The 27,721-nt window shown below is 46.8% G+C and overlaps 1 protein-coding gene across 11 annotated transcripts in view; it reads left to right on the plus strand.

Moving 5' to 3' along the window:
• Positions 1-27,721, plus strand: part of ATXN2 (ataxin 2) — a 1,121,476-nt gene that overhangs the window by 636,849 nt on the left and 456,906 nt on the right. For all 11 annotated transcript variants that reach the window (XM_069214846.1, XM_069214840.1, XM_069214837.1 and 8 more), the window contains one exon: positions 7,374-7,526. In XM_069214846.1, the coding sequence (XP_069070947.1) occupies positions 7,374-7,526 (153 nt within the window). The remainder of the gene's footprint in view (positions 1-7,373; positions 7,527-27,721) is intronic.

Consider the following 27,721-nt stretch of genomic DNA (forward strand, 5'->3'; position numbering starts at 1 on the left):
TGACCTACAAGCCTGCAGAGACGACGGACGATGACAACTGCTTTGGCCCCAGCCCTACCGGTCTGTCTCCTGAGTCGAAAACCTGCAACCAGCGACTCATCCAACAGGGACCAGCGACCTCTGAAGCCTCAGAAGACTACCTTGCATCTAAAAGGACCAAGAAGCTCCAGAGGACAGCGGCCCTGTTCAACAAAACTGCAACTTTGCAACAAAGAAGCAACTTTTAAAGACCACACGTTTCCCGCGGAAGAGTGAGACTTTCCACTCTGCACCCGACACCCCCGGCTCGACCTGCGGAGAACTAACACCACAGGGGAAGGACTCCCCGTCGACTGCGAGCCCGTGAGTAGCCAGAGTTGACCCCCTCCCCCTGAGCCCCCACAGCGATGCCTGCAGGGGGAATCCAGAGGCCCCCACTGACCGCGATTTCCTGCTTCAAGGAACCCGACGCCTGGAAAACACACTGCACCTGCAGCCCCCAGGACCTGAAGGAACCAGACTCCAGTGCTGGAGCGACCCCCAGACGGCCCTCTTCCTAGCCCAGGTGGTGGCTGCCTGCATCGCTGAAGAGACCCCTGGGTCTCTCATTGAAACCTATTGCGAAACCGACGCCTGTTTGCACTCTGCACCCAGCCGCCGCCCCCCCCCCCCCCAGGTGCCCTACAAAACCGCCCTGGTCTGCCCACCGAAGTCGCGGGTACTTACCTGCCGGCAGACTAGAACCGGGGCACCCCTATTTCCATTGAAGCCTATTTGTTTTGGGCACCACATTGACCTCTGCACCTGACCGGCCCTGAGCTGCTGGTGTGGTAACTTTGGGGTTGCCCTGAACCCCCAACGGTGGGCTACCTTGGACCCAACTTACCTGTGAAACTAACAAATACTTACCTCCCCCAGGAACTGTTGAATTTTGCACTGTGTCCAATTTTAAAATAGCCTATTGCCATTTTTGCCAAAACTGTACATGCTATTGTGATGATTCAAAGTTCCTAAGATACCTGAGTGAAATACCTTTCATTTAAAGTATTGTTTGTAAATCTTGAACCTGTGGTCCTTAAAATAAACTAAGAAAATATATTTTTCTATATAAAAACCTATTGACCTGGAATTGTCTTTGAGTGTGTGTTCCTCATTTATTGCCAGTGTGTGTACAACAAATGCTTAACCCCTTCGCTGCCAGGCCTTTTCCCCCTCCTGTGCCAGGCCTTTTTTTGCCTATTTGGGGCAGTTTGCGCTTAGGCCCTCATAACTTTTTGTCCACATAAGCTAACAAAGCCAAATTTGCGTCCTTTTTTTCCAACATCCTAGGGATTCTAGAGGTACCCAGACTTTGTGGGTTCCCCTGAAGGAGGCCAAGAAATTGGCCAAAATACAGTGAAAATTTCGTTTTTGGAAAATTGGAAAAAGTGACTGCAGAAGAAGGCTTGTGGTTTTTCCCCTGAAAATGGCATCAACAAAGGGTTTGCAGTGCTAAACTCAGCAGCTTCCCAGCTTTCAGGAACAGGCAGACTTGAATCAGAAAACCCAATTTTTCAACACAATTTTGGCATTTTACTGGGGCATACCCCATTTGTGCAATTTTTTGTGCTTTCAGCCTCCTTCCAGTCAGTGACAGGAATGGTCATGAAACCAATGCTGGATCCCAGAAACCTAAACATTTCTGAACAGTAGACAAAATTCTGAATTCAGCAAGGGGTCATTTGTGTAGATCCTACAAGGGTTTCCTACAGAAAATAACAGCTGAAAAAGAAAAATATTGAAATTGAGGTGAAAAAACCATCAATTTTTCTCTACGTTTTACTCTCTAACTTTTCCCTGCAATGTCAGATTATCGAAAGCAATATACCGTTACGTCTGCTGGACTCCTCTGGTTGCGGGGATATATAGGGTTTGTAGGTTCATCAAGAACCAGAGGAACCCAGAGCCAATAAAGGAGCTGCACCCTGCAGTGCGTTTTCATTCTATACCGGGTATACAGCAATTCATTTGCTGAAATATAAGGAGTAAAAAATTGCTATCAAGAAAACCTTTGCATTTCCAAAAAGGGCACAAGATAAGGTGTTGAGGAGCAGTGGTTATTTGCACATCTCTGAATTCCGGGGTGACCATAGTAGCACGTGAATTACAGGGAATTTCTCAAATAGATGTCTTTTTTACACACACTCCTATATTTGGAAGGAAAAAATGTAGAGAAAGACAAGGGGCAATAGTACTTGTTTTGCTAATCTATGTTCCCCCAAGTCTCCCGATAAAAATGGTACCTCACTTGTGTGGGTAGGCCTAGCGCCCGCGACAGGATATGCCCCAAAACACAACGTGGACACATCACAGAAAACAGAGCTGTTTTTAGCAAAGTGACTACCTGTAGATTTTGGCCTCTAGCTCAGCCGCCACCTAGGGAAACCTACCAAACCTGTGCATTTCTAAAACCTAGAGACCTAGGGGAATCCAAGGAGGGGTGACTTGTGTGGCTCGGACCAGGTTCTGTTACCCAGAATCCTTTGCAAACCTCAAAATTTGGCTAAAAAAACACATGTTCCTCACATTTCTGTGGCAGAAAGTTCTGGAATCTGAGAGGAGCCACAAATTTCCTTCCACCCAGCATTCCCCCACGTCTCCCGATAAAAATGATACCTCACTTGTGTGGGTAGGCCTAGCACCCGCGACAGGATATGCCCCAAAACACAACGTGGACACATCACAGAAAACAGAGCTGTTTTTAGCAAAGTGACTACCTGTAGATTTTGGCCTCTAGCTCAGCCGCCACCTAGGGAAACCTACCAAACCTGTGCATTTCTGAAAACTAGAGACCTAGGGGAATCCAAGGAGGGGTGACTTGTGTGGCTCGGACCAGGTTCTGTTACCCAGAATCCTTTGCAAACCTCAAAATTTGGCTAAAAAAACACATGTTCCTCACATTTCTGTGGCAGAAAGTTCTGGAATCTGAGAGGAGCCACAAATTTCCTTCCACCCAGCGTTCCCCCACGTCTCCCGATAAAAATGATACCTCACTTGTGTGGGTAGGCCTAGCGCCCGCGACAGGATATGCCCCAAAACACAACGTGGACATATCACAGAAAACAGAGCTGTTTTTAGCAAAGTGACTACCTGTAGATTTTGGCCTCTAGCTCAGCCGCCACCTAGGGAAACCTACCAAACCTGTACATTTCTGAAAACTAGAGACCTAGGGGAATCCAAGGAGGGGTGACTTGCGGGGCTCGGACCAGGTTCTGTTACCCAGAATCCTTTGCAAACCTCAAAATGTGGCTAAAAAAACACATGTTCCTCACATTTCTGTGGCAGAAAGTTCTGGAATCTGAGAGGAGACACAAATTTCCTTCCACCCAGCGTTCCCCCAAGTCTCCCGATAAAAATGATACCTCACTTGCGTGGGTAGGACTAGCACCCACGAAAGGATATGCCCCAAAACACAACGTGGACATATCACAGAAAACAGAGCTGTTTTTAGCAAAGTGACTACCTGTAGATTTTGGCCTCTAGCTCAGCCGCCACCTAGGGAAACCTACCAAACCTGTGCATTTCTGAAAACTAGAGACCTAGGGGAATCCAAGGAGGGGTGACTTGTGTGGCTCGGACCAGGTTCTGTTACCCAGAATCCTTTGCAAACCTCAAAATTTGGCTAAAAAAACACATGTTCCTCACATTTCTGTGGCAGAAAGTTCTGGAATCTGAGAGGAGACACAAATTTCCTTCCACCCAGCGTTCCCCCACATCTCCCGATAAAAATGATACCTCACTTGTGTGGGTAGGCCTAGCGCCCGCGACAGGATATGCCCCAAAACACAACGTGGACATATCACAGAAAACAGAGCTGTTTTTAGCAAAGTGACTACCTGTAGATTTTGGCCTCTAGCTCAGCCGGCACCTAGGGAAACCTACCAAACCTGTGCATTTCTGAAAACTAGAGACCTAGGGGAATCCAAGGAGGGGTGACTTGTGTGGCTCGGACCAGGTTCTGTTACCCAGAATCCTTTGCAAACCTCAAAATTTGGCTAAAAAAACACATGTTCCTCACATTTCTGTGGCAGAAAGTTCTGGAATCTGAGAGGAGCCACAAATTTCCTTCCACCCAGCGTTCCCCCACGTCTCCCGATAAAAATGATACCTCACTTGTGTGGGTAGGCCTAGCGCCCGCGACAGGATATGCCCCAAAACACAACGTGGACACATCACAGAAAACAGAGCTGTTTTTAGCAAAGTGACTACCTGTAGATTTTGGCCTCTAGCTCAGCCGCCACCTAGGGAAACCTACCAAACCTGTACATTTCTGAAAACTAGAGACCTAGGGGAATCCAAGGAGGGGTGACTTGCGGGGCTCGGACCAGGTTCTGTTACCCAGAATCCTTTGCAAACCTCAAAATGTGGCTAAAAAAACACATGTTCCTCACATTTCTGTGGCAGAAAGTTCTGGAATCTGAGAGGAGACACAAATTTCCTTCCACCCAGCGTTCCCCCAAGTCGCCCGATAAAAATGATACCTCACTTGCGTGGGTAGGACTAGCGCCCATGAAAGGAAAGGGCCCAAAACACAACGTGGACACATCACATTTTTTTATAAAAAGCAGTGCCTACCTGTGGATTTTGGCCTGTAGCTCAGCCCGCACCTGGGGAAACCTAGCAAACCAGCGCATTTTTGAAAACTAGAAACCCAGGGGAATCCAAGATGGGGTGACTTGCGGGGCTCTGACCAGGTTATGTTACCCAGAATCCTTTGCAAACATCAAAATGTGGCCCAAAAAACACTTTTTCCTCTCATTTCGGTGACAGAAAGTTCTGGAATCTGAGAGAAGCCACAAATTTCCTTCCACCCAGCGTTCCCCTAAGTCTCTCGATAAAAATGGTGCCTCACTTCTGTGGGTAGGCCTAGCGCCCACGAAAGGAAATGGCCCAAAACACAACATGGACACAACATATTTTTTCACAGGAAACCGAGGTGTTTTTTGCAAGGTGCCTACCTGTGGAGTTTGGCCTGTAGCTCAGCCGGCCCGGGGGGGGGGGCAGAAATGGCCTAAAATAAATTTCTTCCCCCCAACCCCCACCCCCCCCCGGAGCGACCCTTGCCTACGGGGTCGCTCCCCCTGCGTGACATTGGCGCCAAAAAACAAATCCCAGGTGCCTAGTGGTTTCTGCCCCCTTGGGGGCAGATTGACCTAAAATCGGCCAATCTGCCCCCAAGGGGGGCAGAAATGGCCTAAATACAATTTGCCCCCACCCCTTCCCTGGAGCGACCCTTGCCTACGGGGTCGCTCCCCCTGCGTGACATTGGCGCCAAAAAACAAATCCCAGGTGCCTAGTGGTTTCTGCCCCCTTGGGGGCAGATTGACCTAAAATCAGCCAATCTGCCCCCAAGGGGGGCAGAAATGGCCTAAATACAAGTTGCCCCCCAGGGGAGCGACCCTTGCCTGATGGGTCGCTCCCCATCTCGAAAAAAACAAACAAACAAAAAAAAAACACAAAAAAAAAAATTGCCCTGGTGCCCTGAGGGTTCTGCCCCCCTCTGGGGGCAGTTCGGCCTGATAATAGGCCGATCTGCCCCTAGGGAGGGCAGAAATGGCCTAAAATAAATTTGACCCCCCCCCCCCCCCCGGGAGCGACCCTTGCCTACGGGGTCGCTCCCCCTGCGTGACATTGGCGCCAAAAAACAAATCCCAGGTGCCTAGTGGTTTCTACCCCCCTTGGGGGCAGATTGACCTAAAATCGGCCGGGGGGGCAGAAAAGGCCTTCCAGAAAAAATGCCCCCCATGGGAGCGACCCTTGCCCAAGGGGTCGCTCCCTTTTGTCAATATCATTAAAACAAAAAAAATCCCTGGTGTCTAGTGGGGTTTCAAAAGCCGGATTGCAAGCAATCCGGCTTTTTAAACCCTCGGAGGGACTTCAAAGGGAAGGAAATACTTTTCCTTCCCTTTGAAGCCCCTCCGGGCCTCCCCGGTGATTGAAAGAGAAATGCTTGCGACGAGGGAGGCCCCTGTGACACATCAGCGCTGCGCTGACGTCACAGGGGGGGTCGGGGGTGGAAGGGGAAGGTCTTCCCCTTCCATCCCCGACTTGGGGGGGGGAAGGGGGGTGCACAGGGGCGCGCTAGCGCGTCCCCAAGTTCCCCTGTGCCATGGACGAGATGATCTCGTCCAAGGCACAGGGGAACTGTAGCCTTGGACGAGATCATCTCGTCCAAGGCACCCAAGAGGTTAACACTACCCTCTGATAAGCCTACTGCTTGACCACACTACCACAAAATAGAGCATTAGAATTATCTCTTTTTGCCACTATCTTACCTCTAAGGGGAACCCTTGGACTCTGTGCATGCTATTTCTTACTTTGAAATAGTGCATACAGAGCCAACTTTCTACAATTACCCTCTGATAAGCCTACTGCTCGACCACACTACCACAAAATAGAGCATTAGAATTATCTAATTTTGCCACTATCTTACCTCTAATGGGAACCCTTTGACTCTGTGCGCACTATTTCTTACTTTGTGATAGTATATACAGAGACAACTTCCTACACCCTACCATAGTCATCTGACAGGCATTATTGTCTGACATTTGGCTCCGCTGAGAGGGGCATTTCGCCTCTTTTTTCCTGCAGGATTTTCTGGTTTGAGTCCAATCACCTCCAAATATGCACTTCATTACTATCTATTCAAAAGGTCAGGAATCTGCAGCTAGAAGTCTCCATCAGAAAAACAATCTTTCTTTAATACTCTTTCTGGAAGTGAGTATCTAGCCACACAATCCTCACCGACCCTCCCATCTGTCCCGTTCTTTGACTCTATTCAATAATAAGATTGGAAATCTAGGAACTTGTACACTGGTCTCACCAATTTGCATTTGGGGGCTCTGCACCTGGAGGTGCTGACTGTCTCAAAAGCAACTGATGCTAGCACTTAATTTTCAGAGCAGAACCGCTTCGGTATGGAGCCCACTGCGCCACATACTGGCGTGTAGAGTTACTGCTGAAAAGTTTCTAGGTACAGTGTGACGCCTGGGGAATATCCAGAAGTTGAGGAATCTGCAGCTAGATAGTCGCTTCATAGAGACTGGTACTGAAGGTCAGTAACTTGTTTATTCAGTTGGTATTGGTGAGTTAGTTTGCATCTTTATTTAGCTGAGCTAATTGCATACAAATATTTGTATACCATTTTTTCATGCTTCCTCTGGAGGAAAGCTCTTAAAGAATGGTTGAAGTACATGAACAACATTTCACTCTGGTGTATAATCTAAATAAGGGTGTGTTATTGGAGAAAAGGCAATTAATTTCGACCGTGGATGTTCTTGATCCAGTGAATAATATATTGTTTAGGAAAATATGTATATCTAATGATTTCTCACAGTGATCCTTTCTGTTTGCAGCCTAAGCCTTCTACAACTCCAACCTCTCCCCGTCCCCAAGCCCAGCCTAGCCCGTCTATAGTGGGTCATCAGCAGCCAGCACCTGTGTATACACAACCAGTTTGTTTTGCACCAAATATGATGTACCCAGTTCCTGTAAGCCCGGGAGTGCAGGTAAATCTATGCCAGTTTGTTGTACCATATTTGTTAAAGCCAGTCATTATTTTCAATTAATTTACATACATCTTTTGTCACCCATGTTTTTGTGTCAAATGGTTTGATATAAATGAAGAAAATTGTATTTTTGTTGGGCTTAAAATAGTTGTGATCAGTTTCATTAGTAATTGCTAACTCCTGTATTAACTTATAACTCAGCAGCTAGGCCCTGTGGTCAACCACGCCTGCAGGCATCTGACCTCCCTGACCCACTAATGGCCCCAAGGACCCCATTCCCCGTGGCCACAAAACATCAGACGGGGAGCAGCATGCCCCATTCCCTCTGAGCCTAATTGGGTCGCGGGGATTCCACCCTCCAGGGCCAAAATCCATAATAAAAGGGGAAGACCCTGTGGTCAGCTACCCCCACAGGCAGCCAAACCTACCAGAGCCAATAGTGACCCCAGGGCCACATAACGTCAAATGTGGAGGGGGCAGCATGGCACCCCTCCCCAAACCTTATTAAGCCCCCGGGAAACCCGTTGCATGAGGACACATTTCATAATAAAGGGGAGGGGTGCTGCACGGCATAGTACAGGCGCTGGCATTGCTTCTGCGCAGAGGGGGCAGCTGTGTTTTTGAAAGTTCCCTCTGAGCGGCAGCAAAATCTGTTCTGTTTCCCAGCCTGCAAGAGTGCAGACAGTTAAACATAAGTCTGTGCCCGCTCAGCAGGAGCATGTTTATTTCTCGCACTGGCTGGTAGCACACATGGCTTCCCTGACTGTAACATGGAAGGCATGTGTTCTCCCAGCAGGTTGGGTATTCAGAAAGTGCTCCCACCAGGTAGGAAGCAAACAGATGTAAGTGTCCTTGCTAGTGCAGGCAGGAAAACTACCCTGTCCTGATGGTGGGCTGTCCGGGACATAGTAATAGCCAGCCCCAGGGAATGGAGTACCTCAGGGAGGGTGCTGTGCTTTCCCCTCCCCTTCATTTAACCATTGTCCCCAGGGAATGGGGTCACCTGCAGACAGCCAGCCCCACGCTGTGCATGGACTTTTAATGATCTATGGGTTTAGGCAGTAGAGTTGTTAGCAGTGACATGGATGATGTTATCAGTGATGTTGTTTGAGATGTGAAGTCGTAAGCAGTGTAAGCATGAGTCAATTTATAGTCATTAATTAGTCGGTAGATTGTTTTTTTATTATTTTAATAATGTTACCTTAATCTCTTTTTTTCAGTGGGTTTCTGTTCTGATCTTACCTAGCTCTAATTTCAATTTAGCCTTTTTTCAGTGAATTTCCAGGATTTTTTATCATTTTTAATTTGTCTTGGACTTGGCCTTCTCTGCAGGGTCCCACCAGATTTTTACCTTCTTCTGCTGAAAACGTTTTGTTACTCTGTGTGCTTTACTCCTTCTGATTAGTGGTAAAGTGATTGAGCTCTATCTTGAACATGTGGTAAAATTGATATACATCTGATTGGTGCATTTAATTTACTTGTAGGTCTCTGGCATATGGCACTACATGTTCCCAGGGCCTGTAAATTAAATGCTGCTAGTGAGCTGCAGCTGTCCTTGTGCCACCCACTAAAGTAGCTTTAAAGACATGTCTCAGGCCTGCTGCTACAGCCTGTAGGGCAATTTTGAACTGCCATGTCGACCTTGCAAAATGCACCTTTTGGCAGGCCTAAACCTTCCTTTTTGATACTTATTGGTTACCTTTAAAGTAGTATCTAACCACTCTTGCGGCAGGGTGCGTGATATTTGATAAATAGGACAAATGTACTTAATATTTAGATTTCCTGGCAGATGATAAAACCCTAAAGTCTTAAAACTGTTGTTAGGCTTACTTTCCAATCGACTATCACAGAGTTAACTTATTACTCTTAACAAGTGATAACTTCAGGTTGGGACCAGATAGAAATACACTGTTTACACTCAAATGAATTGTAAACTTAAACCCTCTCTGATGGTAAAGTCCGATTTAAATTTACAAGTTAGAAACTGCCACTTTAAAAAAAGAATGTGCATTTCAATTAGTGTCACATGACTGTGAATGGCTCTCCTATTGTGTTTTGTGTATTCATTCCAGACATGGAGGCAAATGTGCCTTGGGTGTGTGGTGGCAGGGTGTTTATATCCTGAGCAGTGTTTCCAAGGGTGTTACATTCAGCCCTTACTTAGCTTCAAGGGTGGTCTCCGGTCTTGTCCACCCTTTCCTCACTTCTAATGGCTGCCTGCCACTGACAAATGCAGCTCACCTCAGGCCACCAGCATACCCTTTGTTACCATAAACAGTTTGGAGCTAAACCCAGGAAAGAGGGAAGGTTAGACAAAGGCGGCTTCCTCCATGCACAGACTGGCACCCTGGATAAAAGTGGCACCTTCAGAACCTCTTAGCAGAACGATTCTGCACCTGTGGAAGATTCAGAAAAAAGACTGTGATTTGACCTGCTTACTTTGAACCCAGGTTCCGCAGAAGTGACTCCAAGGGTCAGTTGTTTTACTTCTTCTGTGAACTAAAGGAACACAGCATTTGCCCAGATGATCAGCACCAACTGGACCTGCCTGAGCCTTGTTGCTGGCCTCTGCTGGAGTGAGTCCAGACCCCCAAGAGATGCCCCTCCAAGAACTGGCATTAGAGTGTATTTCTCCTGGGAAACAAAAATGAAGATACAGATGCTTTAGGCTCCTCATAACAACACCTTTCACACTGAGAATCTGCTGTCCATGACGACTTCCAACTCAAAGCTTTAGCAAAACCTGCTTGTCACGCCAACAGCAACACCGCATGTCGACCGCCAGTGCTGCAAATCTCCAAGGACACCCATCTGCAATGCCCAACCTGCTCCTCTCACAACAACCTCTTTGCAGCCCCTGCCAACACATACAGCAGCTCTTCACACAGACTTGAGAAGACAACTCTACAGCGAAACGAGCCTTGTCCCTGTATCCAACTAGTGATACATCGCTGTCTGCTTGAACTTTTCTTTCTCCCCGGCCCAGTGCGACAAATAACTGTGAGTTGCCCTTTCTGGTGTCTAGTTATCTGAGAACTTAAAAAAACTCATATGTTTGAGGCCTGTGTGGCTGCAGATACACATGCTGTGCATACTCCTGCCATCTAGTATTGGGTCCGGAAGTGTGCATGGTGTTTTTCTTCGAAGAAGTCTTTCAAGTTGCAAGGTAGAGTGACACTTCCTCTTAGTGATAATGTGCATCGGCAACTGCTCCATTGTTAGTTAGTTTTCTTTCTGCCGTTGTGTTGGTACATGTGCTCTAGTCCTCACCATTGCAGTGCTTTTTTGACTCACCGTATCTTCCCCTTCATCGGTATTGTTTTCAGTCTCTTTTCCTTCGTTACTGACGTTCTGCTAGATTTGAATCTAGCCAGACCTGTATCGACCCCTCCAGGGCCTACTTTCATCTCCCTCGTGTCGCTCAAGAATGTCTTGCTAGTGATTAATAAAAAAAAAAAAAAAAAAAAAAAAAAGGGAAGCCCTTCTGTTAGTGTCCTTGTTGCCATGCAAAGTACCCTTGGACCAACTTGGATCAGGTTTGCAACTCCTGCCTTTTGCTGGAACACAGCGAGGCCACTTCTTCCGCTCCAAGAAAAGCCCTCAAAACCATCCCACACGTTGGCTCGAGATGTTGCAGAGGAGAATGGAAGAAACACCAGACCTTTTCATTGTCTGCGACATAGATGTAGAACACTATCCTCAGCCATTGGCTGCAAAGGTAGAGACTTTTTCAATCAAGGGCAGCAATATGAGTATGGTATCCCCTCCCCCCGACACCATTGAGAACAGCCTTGGGCTAAAAAAACATGCAGCCTCTCTGGAACAGCAAACAGATAGTTGGTCAGACAGTGCCTGCCAACCATGTTCAGCACCAAGTCCAACTCTGGCTCGGCACTAAAAAGACTTTCCAAGCTGTGTACTTCGGCTCCAGCAGCTTAGGTATCAGACTGCCCGTCGGCACCAAGCTGAACAACGGTGTCGACTCCCAGTGCTTCAACACCAAGCGGACCTTCGGCACCAAGACAAAACATACTTTAGATCCTGACATTTTGAAGCGGTCTTAAACACCAGATTTCCGTGCACCAGTCGAGCCCGTCCTCCATCGATTGCAAGAACAGCTGGACTCCAGACAAAAGCAAATTGTCATACCTCCTCAAATGGGCTGCATCCTTGCATGCCCTTCCTCTGCTGCTGCTCCTCAAAGAACCAGTTGTAATTTCAAGAAGCTTTGTACACTCCAATTCCTGGGAAAGCAAACAAAAGGCAGACAAGGGTACCAGCTTTTTACATTTCGCATCACCACTCCCTCCCATCCTCCTTTGTCTTGGCACTCCCTGCCTCATTCTTCAGGTGACCCCTTGATATTTCACCACAGGGGTTTACACATTCCTACACAGCTGGCCGTGGTTTTAGGGAGGACACTTTTAGCATCCCTCCACAGGATGACCCATGCGATACCTCTGACATAGACTTCCTAGGGGACATGGACCCTAATCTTTGTCCTGCTTGCCTCTCACCACCTTATGACTCTACATCATACTAGGAACTCATCGGTAGGGCCACTTCTTTCCATCAAGTAGAACTACATAAGGAGCCCTTAGAGGAGGACTTCTTTTTTTAAATGCTTATTTATACTCACTGCACCACCCTTAATCTACCAGTGCTCAAGGGCATGCCTATACATGCACAGACATCTTTAAAGACCCCATTAGAGCTGGGGTTATAACACCCAGAGTTAACATTAATTACAAGGTCTCCCCATATAACCCCATATATATTCACTGTCAACTTCCACCAGATTCCTTAGCCATAACCACTGCCCATAAGACGGCAAACACCCAGGGCAGTGACGATGCTCTGCTGCCAGATAAGGAAAGCACAAGAATTGATAGAGCAGGGAAAAGGGTTGCAGCGCAGTTCTCCAACAATTGGCGTATTACGAACTCCATTGGCCTCCTTGCGAGCTATGACCTTGCCCACTGGGACAAGATGGAGGGTCTTCTCTAATATCTCCCAGTGGAGCATAGAAAACGGGATCAATAACTTGTCTCAGAAGACAAGCTTACATCCAATACATTCATACGGTGTGCCCTAGATTCCACTGGCACAGCAGCTAAAGGGGTCAACACAAGCATTCTGCTACTGAGGCATCCAGGTCTCCGTATTTCTGGCTTTAAGCCAGAAGTTCAGCAAAATGTACTGAACATGCCATTTGACTGAGAACAGCTTTTTAGTCCCCAGGTGGAACAAACTTGAGAAAATGTCAAAGACAGCGAGGGCAAAAGCAATGGGGGCACTGCAAAAACAAGCTCCCTATGACTTACTGTGCTGCCCCTCTTACTGTGGAAACTCTAACACAACCCACCCTGATGCCTACACAGCTTATTAGCATACCCAGAGCCAGCACACCTCTCCCAGAGGTTACTTGAGGGGGTCCTACAGGGGAATAACTCCAGGGGCAGAGGCAAGGGTTGCTCCCCACAAGAAGAAAATCCGCCATCAAACAATGACTTCCATCTTCTTCCCTCCAACCATTTAACACCTTTCGGGGTAAGCTTGCATGATTTTCTACACATGGTAAACCATCACCTCGGACCAATATGTATTTGATATTATCCAACATGGTTATTGCCTGGAGCTCTTTTCCACACCTCCCAACATTCTACCTCGTAGACACATGCTATCAATAGAACATCAAGTCCTACTAAAAGAGGAGTTCAAATCCCTCCTCCTTAAATGGGCAATAGATCCCATCCTCAAACATCATCAAGGAGTGTACTCACTATTCTTCCTATTATCAAAAAAGGTTGTATGACACAACAATGCATGCAAAAACAACGCATGCCTGAATAACGCAGTCAGAATCACAACAGCATCTTTACCACACATGGCTTTACCATACATGCCTTTACAACTAATTTTGTTGTAAAACCATATGTAGTAAAGAAGTATGCGTGGTAAATTCCCCCCCCCCCTGCCCTGCACCCTAACACAATCCTGTTCTTAAAACTATACTGCCCTGAGCCCTAAACCTAAAAACCTACCCCAAACACCCCAGACATTCCTTGCTCTTAAAACGACCCCAAGGCCTAAATACACAAAACTACCCTGACCCCGCCTCCCCGGTCCTTCTACTCTTAAAATAAACCCATGTCCTAAGCCCTTAAACACACCAGCCATCCACCCTGCCCCTGCCTGTAAAACTACCCCTCCCCCTGTCTTGAGGCCCAAATCCACAAAACTACCCCTAGCCCCCACCCTCAAATTTACCCCAAACCCTAAATTCCCCAATCTACCCGATCCCACCACCCTGAGCCCTAACGCCGTCCTCCCCCATGCACCCCTCAATACCTCCCCAAACTACCCAGGCCCCCACCCTGAGGCCTAAATTCCAAAAACGACTTTGCCCTGAGCCCTAAACGCCCAATGCACCCCTAAAAACAGCCCCTCCCCAAACTACCCCCGCCCTGAGGCCTGCCTACCCTTAAATCTACCCACACACACACACTCTGCTGTCCCTGAGCCCTAAAACCCCCACCCCTAAAATAAAAAAATATATAAAAAATTATCTACCCCTAAAACAGCCCAAGACCCACTTACCTTGACTGATCCTTCTTCCTGCGTGCCCGCCCATCCTCCCCCCCCTCCCTGAGCCCTAAACCCTCCCCATGCACACCATAAAAACCTCTCCCCAACCCCCTCTCCATGCACACCCTAAAAACCTCTCCCCAACCCCCTGCCCTTTAATCTTCCCCAACAACACCCACCCTCACCAGCCCCTAAAATAAAAATAAAAATCCCCCAGCCCCACTTAATTTGACTGATCCGTCTTCCTGCTCCTTCCTGCTTGCCTGTCCATCCGCACAGCTAGACTGCTGCCTGAACAACGCATGTGTGGCCTGCCTTAACCATGCAAATTCATAATTAAGACATGCGTTGTTTAGGCAAGCGTTGTTTAGCTTGTGGCCTTCCACTACATGTGGCTGTGACTGCGCAGTTTAGCCCGTTTCCCATAAATAAAAAAGTTGGGTCCCTCAGGCTCATTCTAGACCTCTGGCCCCTTAGCAAATACATCCTATCAGAATACTTGGTAACCCTTCAAGATTGTCGTGTAGCTTCTTATTATGCTAATGAGGCTACTGGATTTGGGAGACAGGATCACATGGATTGTAGGTATACAGTATGATTCCACACTGCATGACACCTCTCGGCCTAATCCGGGTTCTCCGGCTAACCAGCAGCGCCTCATCTCTGGGCGAGATGACTGTGGCAATCGGGTGCATGACAAGAAAACTCCTCACAGGAATAGTGGTCGATCAGATCCCCTCCCTTTCTCTTAGTTACCAAAAGGTGTCATACAGGCAAAGACAACAGAGGCAGAATATAGTTCAATAAGGATTTATTGAAATAACTGCATCTTAAATAAAAAGCCATGTTTTGCTATAACTAGGATGATAAAACACAAAAAAAAAGCAAGTGACTAACAGAGTAAAACAAAAGAATAGTCCTACCATACTGTCATTAAGATTGATAGATATATATATATATATATATATATATATATGATATGATAGGCATGTGTAGCTGCAGATACACATGCTATGCATAGCTCTTCTGACATTTAGTGTTGGGCTCGGAGTGTCACCAGTTGTTTTTCTTTGAATGAGTCTTTTCGGAGTCACAGGATCGAGTGACTCCTCCTCTCGGTTACAGTGTGCATGGGCATCTACTCCTTTGTTAGATTGTTTTCTTTCCGCTGTCTGGTTTGGACGTATTTCCTCTCGCTGTAAGATTTCAAATCAGAAAACCTACTTAATCGTCGGTATTGTTTCAATCGCGTTTTCCATCTAGTATGGGTTCGGGCCTACCGCGTGTAAAGCCTGATGGATTGGACTCCATTTCGATTTTGCCCTCGGTGCCACGCAAAGTTCCCATATACAGACCAACATCTGGTTTGTAATTTGTGCCTTTCTCCAGACCATCAAGAAGAAGATTGCGAAGCCTGAAGATCATTTCGATTGAAGAAGACCGTAAGAGATTGCAGGGCCCGAAGACTAGAAATGGCGTTGAAAAGCACTGAACATCTCGATGTCATGGAGAAAAAGCAGGCGCAGAGAGCAATTGAAGGCCTTGGGTACACCACTGCCGGAAGGCCATGGTTCGGCCCGAAAAAAGACTATTTGCGACAGACCTTAGGGATTGGTGCCGAAAAAGGCCACTCCTTCGTCCACTTTGGAGTCAAGCAAGTCGGTTAAAACTTCCACCTCGGACTCCAGTAAGCATCCTCACTCGACGTCCTGCTTCGGAGCCGAAACAGACGACTTCTTTTTCAGGACCGAAAAGATTCAAACTTCAGAACCGAAAAAATGCCCCATACAGAGAGGAACAATGACTTTCGAGTAAACTTAAGCAAATCTCGAAGCCCGTGCAAGAACATCACAAACCTTCTGAAGAGGAGACTGAGATTGAGCCGATATTGGAGGTTATGGATGAAGGACAATCAAGAATCCATATACATAAGGAGACTGGCAGAATTGTAACAGCACCTCCTTTAAAGACTAAAAGAAAGCTGGCCCTTCAAGAGGAACTAGACTGTTCAACCACCAGCAAAGGTTCAGAAACTGAGGGAGAAACCACCACCTCTTCCTGTCTCTCCTCCTCACTCTCCACAGCTTTCTTTTACACTTCCTCAAAATAGTCCACCACCATTGCCTTCTCAAACACACTCACTATACTCGCATGGAGATACAGTGGACCCTTGGAATCTGTATGATCCTGATCCCATTCCAGACAATGATCCTGATCTATACCTATCCAAGCCTTCTCCACCAGAAGACACTACTGCCTGCACTCAAGTAGTTTCCAGAGCAGCTGCTTACCAGGGGGTGCTTATGCACTCTGAACCCCTGGAAGAAGATTTTTTATTCAACACTCTGTCTTCCACTCATTCTAGATACCAGTGTCTCCCAATGTTGCCTGGAATGGTCAAACACGCAGACCAAATTTTTAATGAGCCTGTCAAAGCTAGAGTGATTACCCCTAGAATTGACAAAAAATACAAGTCTGCCCCTACAGAGCCAGACTACATCACACATCAGGTCCCTCCCGATTCAGTAGCAGTCAGTGCGGCTAAAAAAAGAGCCAACAGCCAGTCATCAGGAGATGCTGCTCCTCCTGATAAAGAAAGTAGAAAGGTTGATGCTGGCAAGAGAGCAGCCACACAGGCGGCCAACCAATGGCGAATTGCGAATTTGCAAGTACTTCTTGCCAGGTATGATAGAGCCCATTGGGATGAGATGCAAGAACTCATACAGCACCTCCCAAAAGAGCATCAAAAAAGGGCACAACAGGTTGTAGAAGAGGGACAGGCTATAAGTAATCAAATAAGGTCTGCCCTCGATGCTGCTGATACAGCCGCAAGGAGTGTTAATACTGCCATTACAATTAGAAGACATGCATGGCTACGCTCCTGGTTTTAAACCAGAAATTCAACAGGCAACACTTAACATGCCTTTTGATAAAAAGCATTTATTTGGGCCTGAAGTGGACACCACTATAGAAAAACTGAGAAAAGATTCAGATACTGCAAAGGCAATAGGGGCACTATATACCACACCATATAGAGGCTCCTTTCGCAGGCCACAGTTTAGAGGAGGATTTAAGCAACAATCCTCTGAAGTTTCCACCTCCCAGGCAAAGCAGGGACAACGAACACAATATCAAAGAGGTTGATTTAGAGGGTCCTACAGAGGGCAATATGTTAGAAACCGAGGCAAGTTCCAAGCCTCAAAGCAAGCCACTACACCATCCAAGCAGTGACTTCCTTCCCACCACACCACACATCTCCTGTGGGGGGAACACTACTGCAATTCCACTCTCATTAGCAAAATATCACCACAGACAATTGGGTACTATCAATTATCCGCAATGGCGGTTGCCTAGAATTGATCTCCACCCCTCCAGACATTCCCCTGTGTTACCACAAATTGTCCCCAGAACACAATGTTCTGTTACAACAAGAGGTACAATCTCTGCTATTAAAACAAGCAATAGAATTAGTCCCACATTCTCAACAAGGAACAGGAGTATAAACACTATATTTCCTGTCAGAAACTTTTCACATGGTAACTCTGCAGGATGTCATTCCACTACTTCAAAAACAAGATTGCATGACTGCTTTAGACCTCAAAGATGCATATTTACGTATTCCCATCCATCCAGCTCACAGAAAATACCTAAGGTTCGTCATAGCAGGAAAACATTACCAGTTCAAAGTTTTGCCATTCTGCATAACAACAGCTCCAAGGGTGTTCACAAAATGTTTAGCAGTAGTAGCAGCCTACTTAAGAAGACAACACATTCACGTCTTTCCATATTTAGACAATTGGCTAATAAAATCAAGCAATTTTACACAATGCCAAAAACACACTCAGTATGTGATACAAACCCTGCATACAGTAGGGTTCACTCTGTTACCAAAAATCACACCTTCAGCCAGCACAGTTGCAACCTTACCTAGGTGCTATTTTAAATACTCAAAAAGCCCTAGCATATCCAAATACACAAAGAGTACAAGCTCTCCAAAATCTCATTCCACACATACAGCCAAATCAACATTATACTGTAAGATTTATCATGAAAATGTTAGGGATGATAGCATCTTGCATAGCCATAGTTCCACATGGAAGACTAAACATGAGGCCCTTACGACAGTAGTCTCGGGTTCACGGTCAACTTCAAGATCTAGTGTTGATGGACCGCCAAACACACATGTCCCTTCAATGGTGGAATCTCAGCAATCTAATGAAGGGGCGGTCATTTCAAGACCCTGTGCCTCACACCATAATCACAACAGACGCATCAATAATAGGTTGAGGAGCTCATCCCAACAATCATACCATTCAAGGGAAATGGGATCCCAAACCGAAACAGCTTCACATAAACCACCTAGAATTATTAGCTGTATTTCTTACCCTAAAAGCGTTTCAACCTCTTCTCAAACAGAAGACTGTTCTAATAAAAATAGACAACATGACAACCATGTATTACCTCAACAAACAGGGCAGGACACATTCATCTCAACTGTCCCTACTAGCCCAAACAATATGGAAATGGGCAATTCACAATCATATTCACATTTTAGCACAATACATTCCAGAGATAGACAATCTCCTAAGCAGGAATCATCAACAAACACACGAATGGGAAATTCACTCCCAAGTACTTCAAAAGTACTTTCGAAAGTAGGGAACACCAGTCATAGATATATTCGCAACAAGCAAAAATGCAAAATGGCAAAACTTCGCATCTGGACACCCACATCCCCTCTCCAAGGGCAATGCTCTGTGGATCAATTGGTCAGGGACATTTGCTTATGCTTTTCTCCCTCTCCCACTCCTCCTCTTTCTGGTCAGCAAACTACGTCAAACATAATTCACCATGACACTCATAGCCCCAACCTGGGCACGTCAGCATTGGTACACAACACTCCTAGGCCTGTCTGTAGTACCACATTCCAAACTTCTAAACAGACCAGATTTGTTAACACAAAACAAAGGTCAAATCAGGCACCCAAACCCCAGTGCTCTCAATCTAGCGATTTGGCTCCTGAAGTCATAGAATTTTGTTACCTAAAATTTCCATCAGAATGTATGGAAGTAATTAAACAAGCACAGAAACCTACTACTAGACAATGTTATGCAAAAAAATGGAAAAGATTTGTCTACTACTCTCCCCACGTATGAGTTTTTCTGTGAACGTTGGAGACACAGCATACCACGTTTGTTGGCATCCCTATCTGACTGTAGCCTTGGAGAAAGCACAAAGTGAAATAAATGTCCTATGAAAAACGTAATGCTTTCCTAGTCGAAAGTACAATGAGATAAAGAAAATAGCACCTCGAATGTGGCTATTGCTAGAAAAATAAAGCAATGCTGAATAAAATGTTAATGGATTAAAGTGCACAGCGGCAGGCCTAGTAAGCTAAAACAGGGTTTCTAAAACATGGCTACAATAGCTATACAACAGGATATCATCCTGCTTCTCCAGCAAGGTGACTTTATCTGCACCAGACCTAAAGGATGCCTTTTTCCACATTCCAGTACACCCAGCACATCATCAATACCTCTGGTTTGTGGTCGGCGGAAAGCACTACCAATTCAAAGTCCTTTCCTTCGGAGTGACTACTGCACTGCAGATATTCAGCAAGAGTATGGCAGTGGTAGTCTCTCACCTGTGCAGACAGGGCGTCCATGTATTCCTGTGTCTGGATGATTGGCATATCAACGCTGCATCCCGTCAACAGTGTCAAAACCACATACAGATCAAAATAGATCTGTTTCACCAACTAGGGTTTACCATCAATGCCAACATGTCCCACTTCCAACCCCTGCAGATCCAGCCTTACCTTGCATATATTCTCAACACAGAAATAAGCCTAGCCTATCCCAGCCAAGCAAGGATCGCACACTCATCCCCTTGTTTCTACATATCAGCAGATTACAGTATGGGCAGTCCTGCATCTGTTAGGTGTGATTGCCTCTTGCGTTTCCATAGTACCTCATGCAAGGTTACACATGGCGTCCATTGCAGGAGTGTCTAGCTCAACAGTTTCTCAGACAGAGGGCTATTGGGACAATCTAGTGTTGATCGGCCCCTGCACTTATCTCAGTCTGCAGTGGTGGAACACTAACAATCTGTTACGGAGCGTTTTTTCCTCATCCCTGTTCCTCACATCATTGTTACAATGGATGCATCTCTTATGGGTGGGGTGCACACTTACAGGATCTCAAAGTACAGGTCCTGTAGAAGGACAAATACCTGGGTCTCCACATAACTGCTTAGAGCTTGTAACTGTTCACCTAGCATTGACAGCATTCCTACCTCACTTGATCGGCAAGGTTGTCCTAGTACAGACAGACATTATGATAGCCATGTACCACCTACAGGACAGGCGGGGAATGCCTCTCCACAAATGTGTCCGCTATTTCAGACCATTTGGTGTTGGACACTCCGTCACAGCATCCTCCTCTTGGCAGAGTACCTTGTGGGAATGGACATCAATTTTGTCGACCTTCTCAGGAGGATGCGGCTACAAGTCGATGAGTGTGAACTCCACCCGCAACTCCCTCATGTTACTTTCACAAATGGAGGTTCCCTCAAATCTGTTTGCAACCGTGGACAACACATAAATGCCGAAAACGTCACCTCCAGGTTCCCACACCCACAGTCCGCAATGCATTATGGAAGAATTGGTTAGAGACATTTGCCTACGTTTTCCCTCCTCTCCTCTTCTTCCATTTGTGTTTCGGAGGCTCAGGCAAACGTGTCTCATGCTCATCCTGGTAGCTCCCACATAAACTCACCAGCCCTGGTTCACAACCCTTCTCTGCCTTTCTGTAGTTCCCATGAGAATCTCCCCAACAGACTACACATTCTCACGTAGAACCATGGAGAAATCAGGTGGCCGGATCCCAGATCCCTCAGCCTAATGATGTGGCTCCTGAGGTCATAGAATTTGGATGCCTGAATCTCCTTCCTGAGTTCATAACCATTCTCAGGCATGCCCCTAGGCCTACCACTCGGGCTTGATATGCAGGCAGATGGAATTGGTATCTCTGCTATTGTCCCTCCAAACAAATTGACCCTTTTAACGATACAGTACAAAACTTTTTCTGTTACTTGCTTCATTTGTAGATCTCTGGCCTTGCCTCCACTTCCATATAGTTACATATGGCCGCAATAGCTGCATATCTTCAAAATAGGCAACACATTTCCCTTTTCAGAATACCAGTAATCCAGGCCATCATAGAAGATCTCAAAAGAGGGATTCCACCATGAGTCGCACCTGCACCCTTTTAGAATCTTAGCATTGTCCTCACACGGCTCCTGGGCCCTCCATTGTGCAAACAGACATCGGGTTTTAGATAGGAAGTAATGGGGAGACCCGGGGGACTCTTCAACGATGCAGGCAGGCATAGGGGGGGGGGGGGCTCCTCGGGGTAGCCACCACCTGGGCTAGGCAGAGGGTCGTCTGGGGGGTCGCTCCTGCACTGGAGTTCGGTTCCTTTAGGTCCTGGGAGCTGTGGGTGCAGTGTTGGTTCCAGGCGTCGGATCCCTTGTTACAGGCAGTCGTGGTCAGGGGGAGCCTCTGGATTTCCTCTGCAGGTGTCGCTGTGGGGGCTCAGGGGGTTGTCTCTGGCTACTCACGGGCTCGCAGTCGCCGGGGGGTCCTTCCTGAAGTGTTGGTTTTCCGCAGGTCGAGCCAGGGGCGTCAGGTGCAGAGTGGAAAGTCTCATGCTTCCTGTTTCTTGGTCCTTGGTTGCAGGGCAGTCCTCTGAGGCTTCAGAGGACGCTGGTCAATGTTGGATGCGTCGCTGTTGCAGTTTTCTTCAAAGTTGGGAGACAGGCCGGTAGGGCTGGGGCCAAAGCAGTTGTCATCTCCGTCTTCACTGCAGGGCTTCAGGTCAGCAGTCCTTCTTCTTGTTAAGGTTGCAGGAATCTAGTTTCCTAGGTTCTGGGAAGCCCCTAAATACTGAATTTAGGGGGGTGTTTAGGTCTGGGATGGCAGTAGCCAATGGCTACTGTCCTTGAGGGTGGCTACACCCCCTTTGTGCCTCCTCCCTGTGGGTAGGGGGGCACATTCCTAATCCTATTGGGGGAATCCTCCATCCACAAGATGGTGGATTTCTAAAAGTAAGAGTCACCTCAGCTCAGGCCACCTTAGGGGCTATCTTGACTGGGGAGTGACTCCTCCTTGTTTTTCTCATTATCTCCTCCAGCCTTGCCGCCAAAAGTAGGGGCAGTGGCCGGAGGGGCGGGCATCTCCACTAGCTGGGATGCCCTGTGGCGCTGCAACAAAAGGGGTGAACCTTTGAGGCTGACCGCCAGGTGTTACAGTTCCTGCAGGGGGAGGTGAGAAGCACCTCCACCCAGTACAGGCTTTGTCCCTGGCCACAGAGTGACAAAGGCACTCTCCCCATGTGGCCAGCAACATGTCTGGTGTGTGGCAGGCTGGCAGAAACTAGTCAGCCTACACTGGGAGTCGGGTATGTTTACAGGGGGCATCTCTAAGATGCCCTCTGGGTGTATTTTACAATAAATTGCATCAGTGTGCATTTATTGTGCTGAGAAGTTTGATACCAAACTTCCCAGTTTTCAGTGTAGCCATTATGGTGCTGTGGAGTTTGTGTATGACAGACTCCCAGACCATATACTCTTATGGCTACCCTGCACTTACAATGTCTAAGGTTTTGCTTAGACACTAGGGGCATAGTGCTCATACACCTATGCCCTCACCTGTGGTATAGTGCACCCTGCCTTAGGGCTGTAAGGCCTGCTAGAGGGGTGACTTACCTATGCCACAAGCAGTGTGAGGTTGGCATGGCACTCTGAGGGGAGTGCCATGTCGACTTAGTCATTTTCTCCCCACCAGCGCACACAAGCTGTGAAGCAGTGTGCATGTGCTGAGTGAGGGGTCCCCAGTGTGGCATAAACTGTGCTGCAGCCCTTAGAGACCTTCCCTGGCATCAGGGCCCTTGGTACCAGGGGTACCAGTTACAAGGGTCTTACCTGAGTGCCAGCGTTGTACCAATTGTGGAGATAAAGGTACAGTTTAGGGAAAGAACACTGGTGCTGGGGCCTGCTTAGCAGGGGCCCAGCACACTTTCAAGTCATAACTTGGCATCAGCAAAGGCAAAAGGTCAGGGGGTAACCATGCCAAGGAGGCATTTCCTTACAGTAAGCTTCAGGCATTAACCTTGGAAGAACTCTTCCATCTGCATAGAAACATGTTTGTCATCCGCACCAACCCCAAATTCCTTTCAAAGGTAGACTTTCATTTCCATCTCAATCATTCAATCGACCTACGTGTCTTTTTCCCACAACCCGACTGTGCTGCGTAACAGCCACTCCATACTTTACATGTCGAGCCCTATTTGTACTATATTGATAGGACAAAAACTCTTAAAAAAATTTAGCAACTTTTTGTTGCTTTCTCCAAATCTCATAAAGGAATGGTTATGTCTATGTAAATGTGTTACACAAACGCTAAGGAACTTTACCCGCTCCTCTTGATGTGCACACTACTCGAAAGAAAGGAGCTTCTGTGGCCTATCTAGATAACATGCCAGTAGCTGATGTTTGTAAAGCAGCTACCAGGTCTACATCACACACTTCCACTAAACACTACTGTGTGGATATTCAAGCACCCCAACAAGGTATCGTGGGTCAGGCAGTACTGCGTACACTTTTCCAAACTTCAACACCCATAGGTTAGCCACCGCTTTTGGGGAGGACTGCTCTACAGTGTATGCACAGCGTGTGTAGCTACAGCCACACGTGCCTTGAGCAGAAAATGTGACTTACCCTGCAAGCATGAGATTGTGGCATGTAGTGCTGTACATTCACATGCACCCTTCCTCCTCTCTGGACACCTGTTACCATTGTAGTTTCTTCTATTATATATTTTTCCCCTTAATGCATGGACATAGCTTTACTTACCACTTTTTCTCACTCTGTCCTCCTCCTCCCCCGGGAATATAATCTAACAATGGAGTCAATGCCCATACGCATTATCACTAAGAGGAAGAGTCACTCTACATTGTGATTTGAAAGACCTCTTAGAAGAAAAACAGCTAGCACACTTCCAACCCCAACACTAGATGGCAGGAGTATGCACAGAATGTGAACCTATGGCATTACATTCCACAAACAGAAGCATAGAGGGTAAATAGCATTTTCCTTCTGGTTCTATGGATTGGACTTTTGACATAATGCTGTCTAAATTAACTCTGTCTAAATTGTTTTGTATTTTCTGTATTGATCTTTATTGTGTTGTATTTTCAGTTTATTACTGTGCTGTCCAAATACTTTACACATTGCCTCTAAGTTGAGCCTGACTGCTTTGTGCCAGGTTACGATGGGGTTAAGCTCAGGTTTATTTGGTGACTTTTGTGATTCACCCTGTCAATGATTGTGTTTATTATTGGAGTGGGGCCTCCACCCCCCTCAACTAATAACCGCATTTCTTACAGTTTGCTTTTTTTCACTGTTCTTTTATTTAAAACATACGGAATCTTTAACCATGTTGCCCACGTTTTATGTCAGCAAGTTATATTTAAGTATTTTGGTGACATTTAAAACTGTTATCTTGTACTTTGTGTACTGTAAATAGCTACAAAGCTTTACGTGTGGCAAAATTGGCCCCTCCATTTGTTTTCCTGAGAATGAAGTACCCTGCACATATCCTTTAGCTACACAAATACAAGTTGTCTACAGTGCCTGGCCATAAGCCAGTCTCTGCAGACAACTGCACGTATTAATGTATGGAAATCTATCTATCTATCTATCTATCTATCTATCTATCTATCTATCTATCTATCTATCTATCTATATGTGTGTGTGTGTGTGTGGGTGTGTATATGTGTGTGTGTATATATATGTTCGATGGCATGTGTAGCTGCAGATACACATGCTGTGCACATCCCGCCATGTGGTGTTGGGCTCGGAGTGTTACAAGTTGTTTTTCTTCGAAGAAGTCTTTTCGAGTCACGAGATCGAGGGACTCCTCCCATTTCGGCTCCATTGCGCATGGGCGTCGACTCCATCTTAGATTGTTTTTTTTCCGCCATCGGGTTCAGACGTGTTCCTTTTCGCTCTGTGTTTCGGGTCGGAAAGTTAGTTAGAATCTCGGAAAAATCGTCGGTATTGTTTGCGTTCGGTATCGGGTTAGTTACAACAGATCGACACCGACTTTTGAAGAGCTCCGGTGGCCCTTCGGGGTTTTTTCGATCCCCCCGTCGGGGCCTGGTCGGCCCGGCCACGTGTCTCTTCAAGGCTGATGGAACGGACCCCATTCCGCTTCTGCCCAAAATGTCATAACAAGTATCCATATACAGATCAGCATCTGGTCTGTAACTTGTGTCTGTCTCCAGAGCACAAGGAGGATACCTGTGAAGCCTGTCGAGCGTTTTGGTCGAGGAAGACATTAAGAGACCGAAGAGCGAGAAGACTGCAGATGGCGTCGGCGCCGACAGGACAAGGGCGTTTCGAGGAGGAAGAAGAAACCTCCATCCAGGAATCAGACTTGGACGAGCTCGATCCCGAAGAAACGCCGAAAACCGTGAGTAAGACGTCAAAACATAAAACTCACAAGAAGACAACAAAAGCCCAGGGTACGCCACCGCCAACAGGCCATGGCTTAACCCGAAAAATAGGTGACCGATCATCGGCACCGAAAAAGGGCATGCATGTGGCGAAGTCATCCGACTCCGGTCGAGATAACGCCACACAACAATCTCGGGCCCGAGACAGCGGCTCCGAGCAGATTCGGCACTGAGACAGTGGCACCGAAATGGTTCGACACCACGACGCCGAAAATAAAGAAGGTTTCCTCGGAGCCCAAAAAGGCGACCGAAAAGATTTCGATTCCGAAACATCCAGCCTCGGAACCGAAAACAGGTTCATACACAGAGGAACAGGGATTGTCCTCCCAGATGCAAGGACATAAGTTCGGAGAGGAACTTGAATCTGTTGAGCCAGACTACACTCAAAGAAGGCTCCACATTCAAAAAGACACAGGGAAGATAAGCACTCTTCCCCCAATTAGGATGAAAAGAAGACTTGCCTTTCAAGAAAAGGACAAGCAGCCACAGGCAAAGGTGGCAAGACAAACAACTCCACCACCATCTCCACCACCATCAATGCACACATCACCGGTAGCCACTCAACCACTGATGCAATCCCCGACTCATACTGCAATGAGTCAAGATGATCCTGATGCATGGGACCTTTATGATGCTCCTGTATCAGATAACAGCCCAGACTGTTACCCTGCAAGGCCGTCGCCACCTGAAGACAGTACATCCTACACGCAGGTGGTCTCAAGGGCAGCTGCGTTCCATAACGTCACCTTGCATTCAGAACCAATGGAGGATGACTTTTTGTTTAATACACGCTCCTCCACTCATAGCCAATACCAAAGCTTACCTATGATCCCGGGAATGCTAAAACATTCCAAACAAATATTTCAGGATCCTGTAAAAGGCAGAGCCATAACTCCAAGGGTGGAGAAGAAGTACAAGCCACCACCAACAGACCCTGTTTATATTACGCAGCAATTAACACCAGATTCTGTGGTTGTTGGGGCAGCTCGCAAGAGAGCAAACTCTCATACCTCGGGAGATGCACCACCTCCAGACAAGGAGAGTCGCAAATTCGATGCTGCGGGTAAAAGAGTTGCAGCACAAGCAGCAAACCAATGGCGTATTGCCAATTCACAAGCACTTTTGGCAAGATACGATAGAGCTCATTGGGACGAAATGCAGCATTTCATAGAACACTTACCCAAAGAGTTCCAGAAAAGGGCACAACAAGTGGTAGAAGAAGGACAAAGTACCTCCAATAATCAGATACGGTCATCAATGGACGCAGCAGATACGGCTGCAAGGACAGTCAATACTGCAATAACAATAAGGAGACACGCATGGTTGCGTACGTCAGGATTCAAGCCGGAAATACAACAAGCCGTGCTGAATATGCCCTTTAATGAACAGCAGTTGTTTGGGCCGGAAGTCGACACTGCTATTGAAAAACTCAAAAAAGATACTGATACCGCAAAAGCCATGGTCGCACTCTACTCCCCACAAAGCAGAGGCACATTTTGCAAAACACAATTTAGGGGAGGGTTTCGAGGTCAACCTACAGAGGCCACAACCTCACAAGCAAGGCCCACTTATCAAAGCCAATATCAGCGGGGAAGTTTTCGGGGGCAATATAGAGGGGGACAATTCCAAAAAAATAGAGGGAAGTTCCAAAGCCCCAAAACCCCTCAAAACAAGCAGTGACTTCCAAGTCACACATCCCCAACACATAACACCTGTGGGGGGGAGACTAAGCCAATTTTACAAACATTGGGAGGAGATAACAACAGACACTTGGGTACTGGCAATTATCCAGCATGGTTATTGCATAGAATTTCTCAAATTCCCTCCAAACGTCCCACCGAAAACACACAATATGTCAAAACAACATATAGATCTTCTAGGACTAGAAGTTCAGGCATTGCTACTAAAAGAAGCAATAGAATTAGTACCAAAACACTAGAAAGGAACAAGAGTTTACTCTCTGTACTTTCTCATACCCAAAAAAGACAAGAGTCTGAGACCTATATTAGATCTCCGAACATTAAATACCTA

This window comes from Pleurodeles waltl, chromosome 11 (genome assembly GCF_031143425.1).
Source record: "Pleurodeles waltl isolate 20211129_DDA chromosome 11, aPleWal1.hap1.20221129, whole genome shotgun sequence".
NCBI lineage: Eukaryota > Metazoa > Chordata > Amphibia > Caudata > Salamandridae > Pleurodeles > Pleurodeles waltl.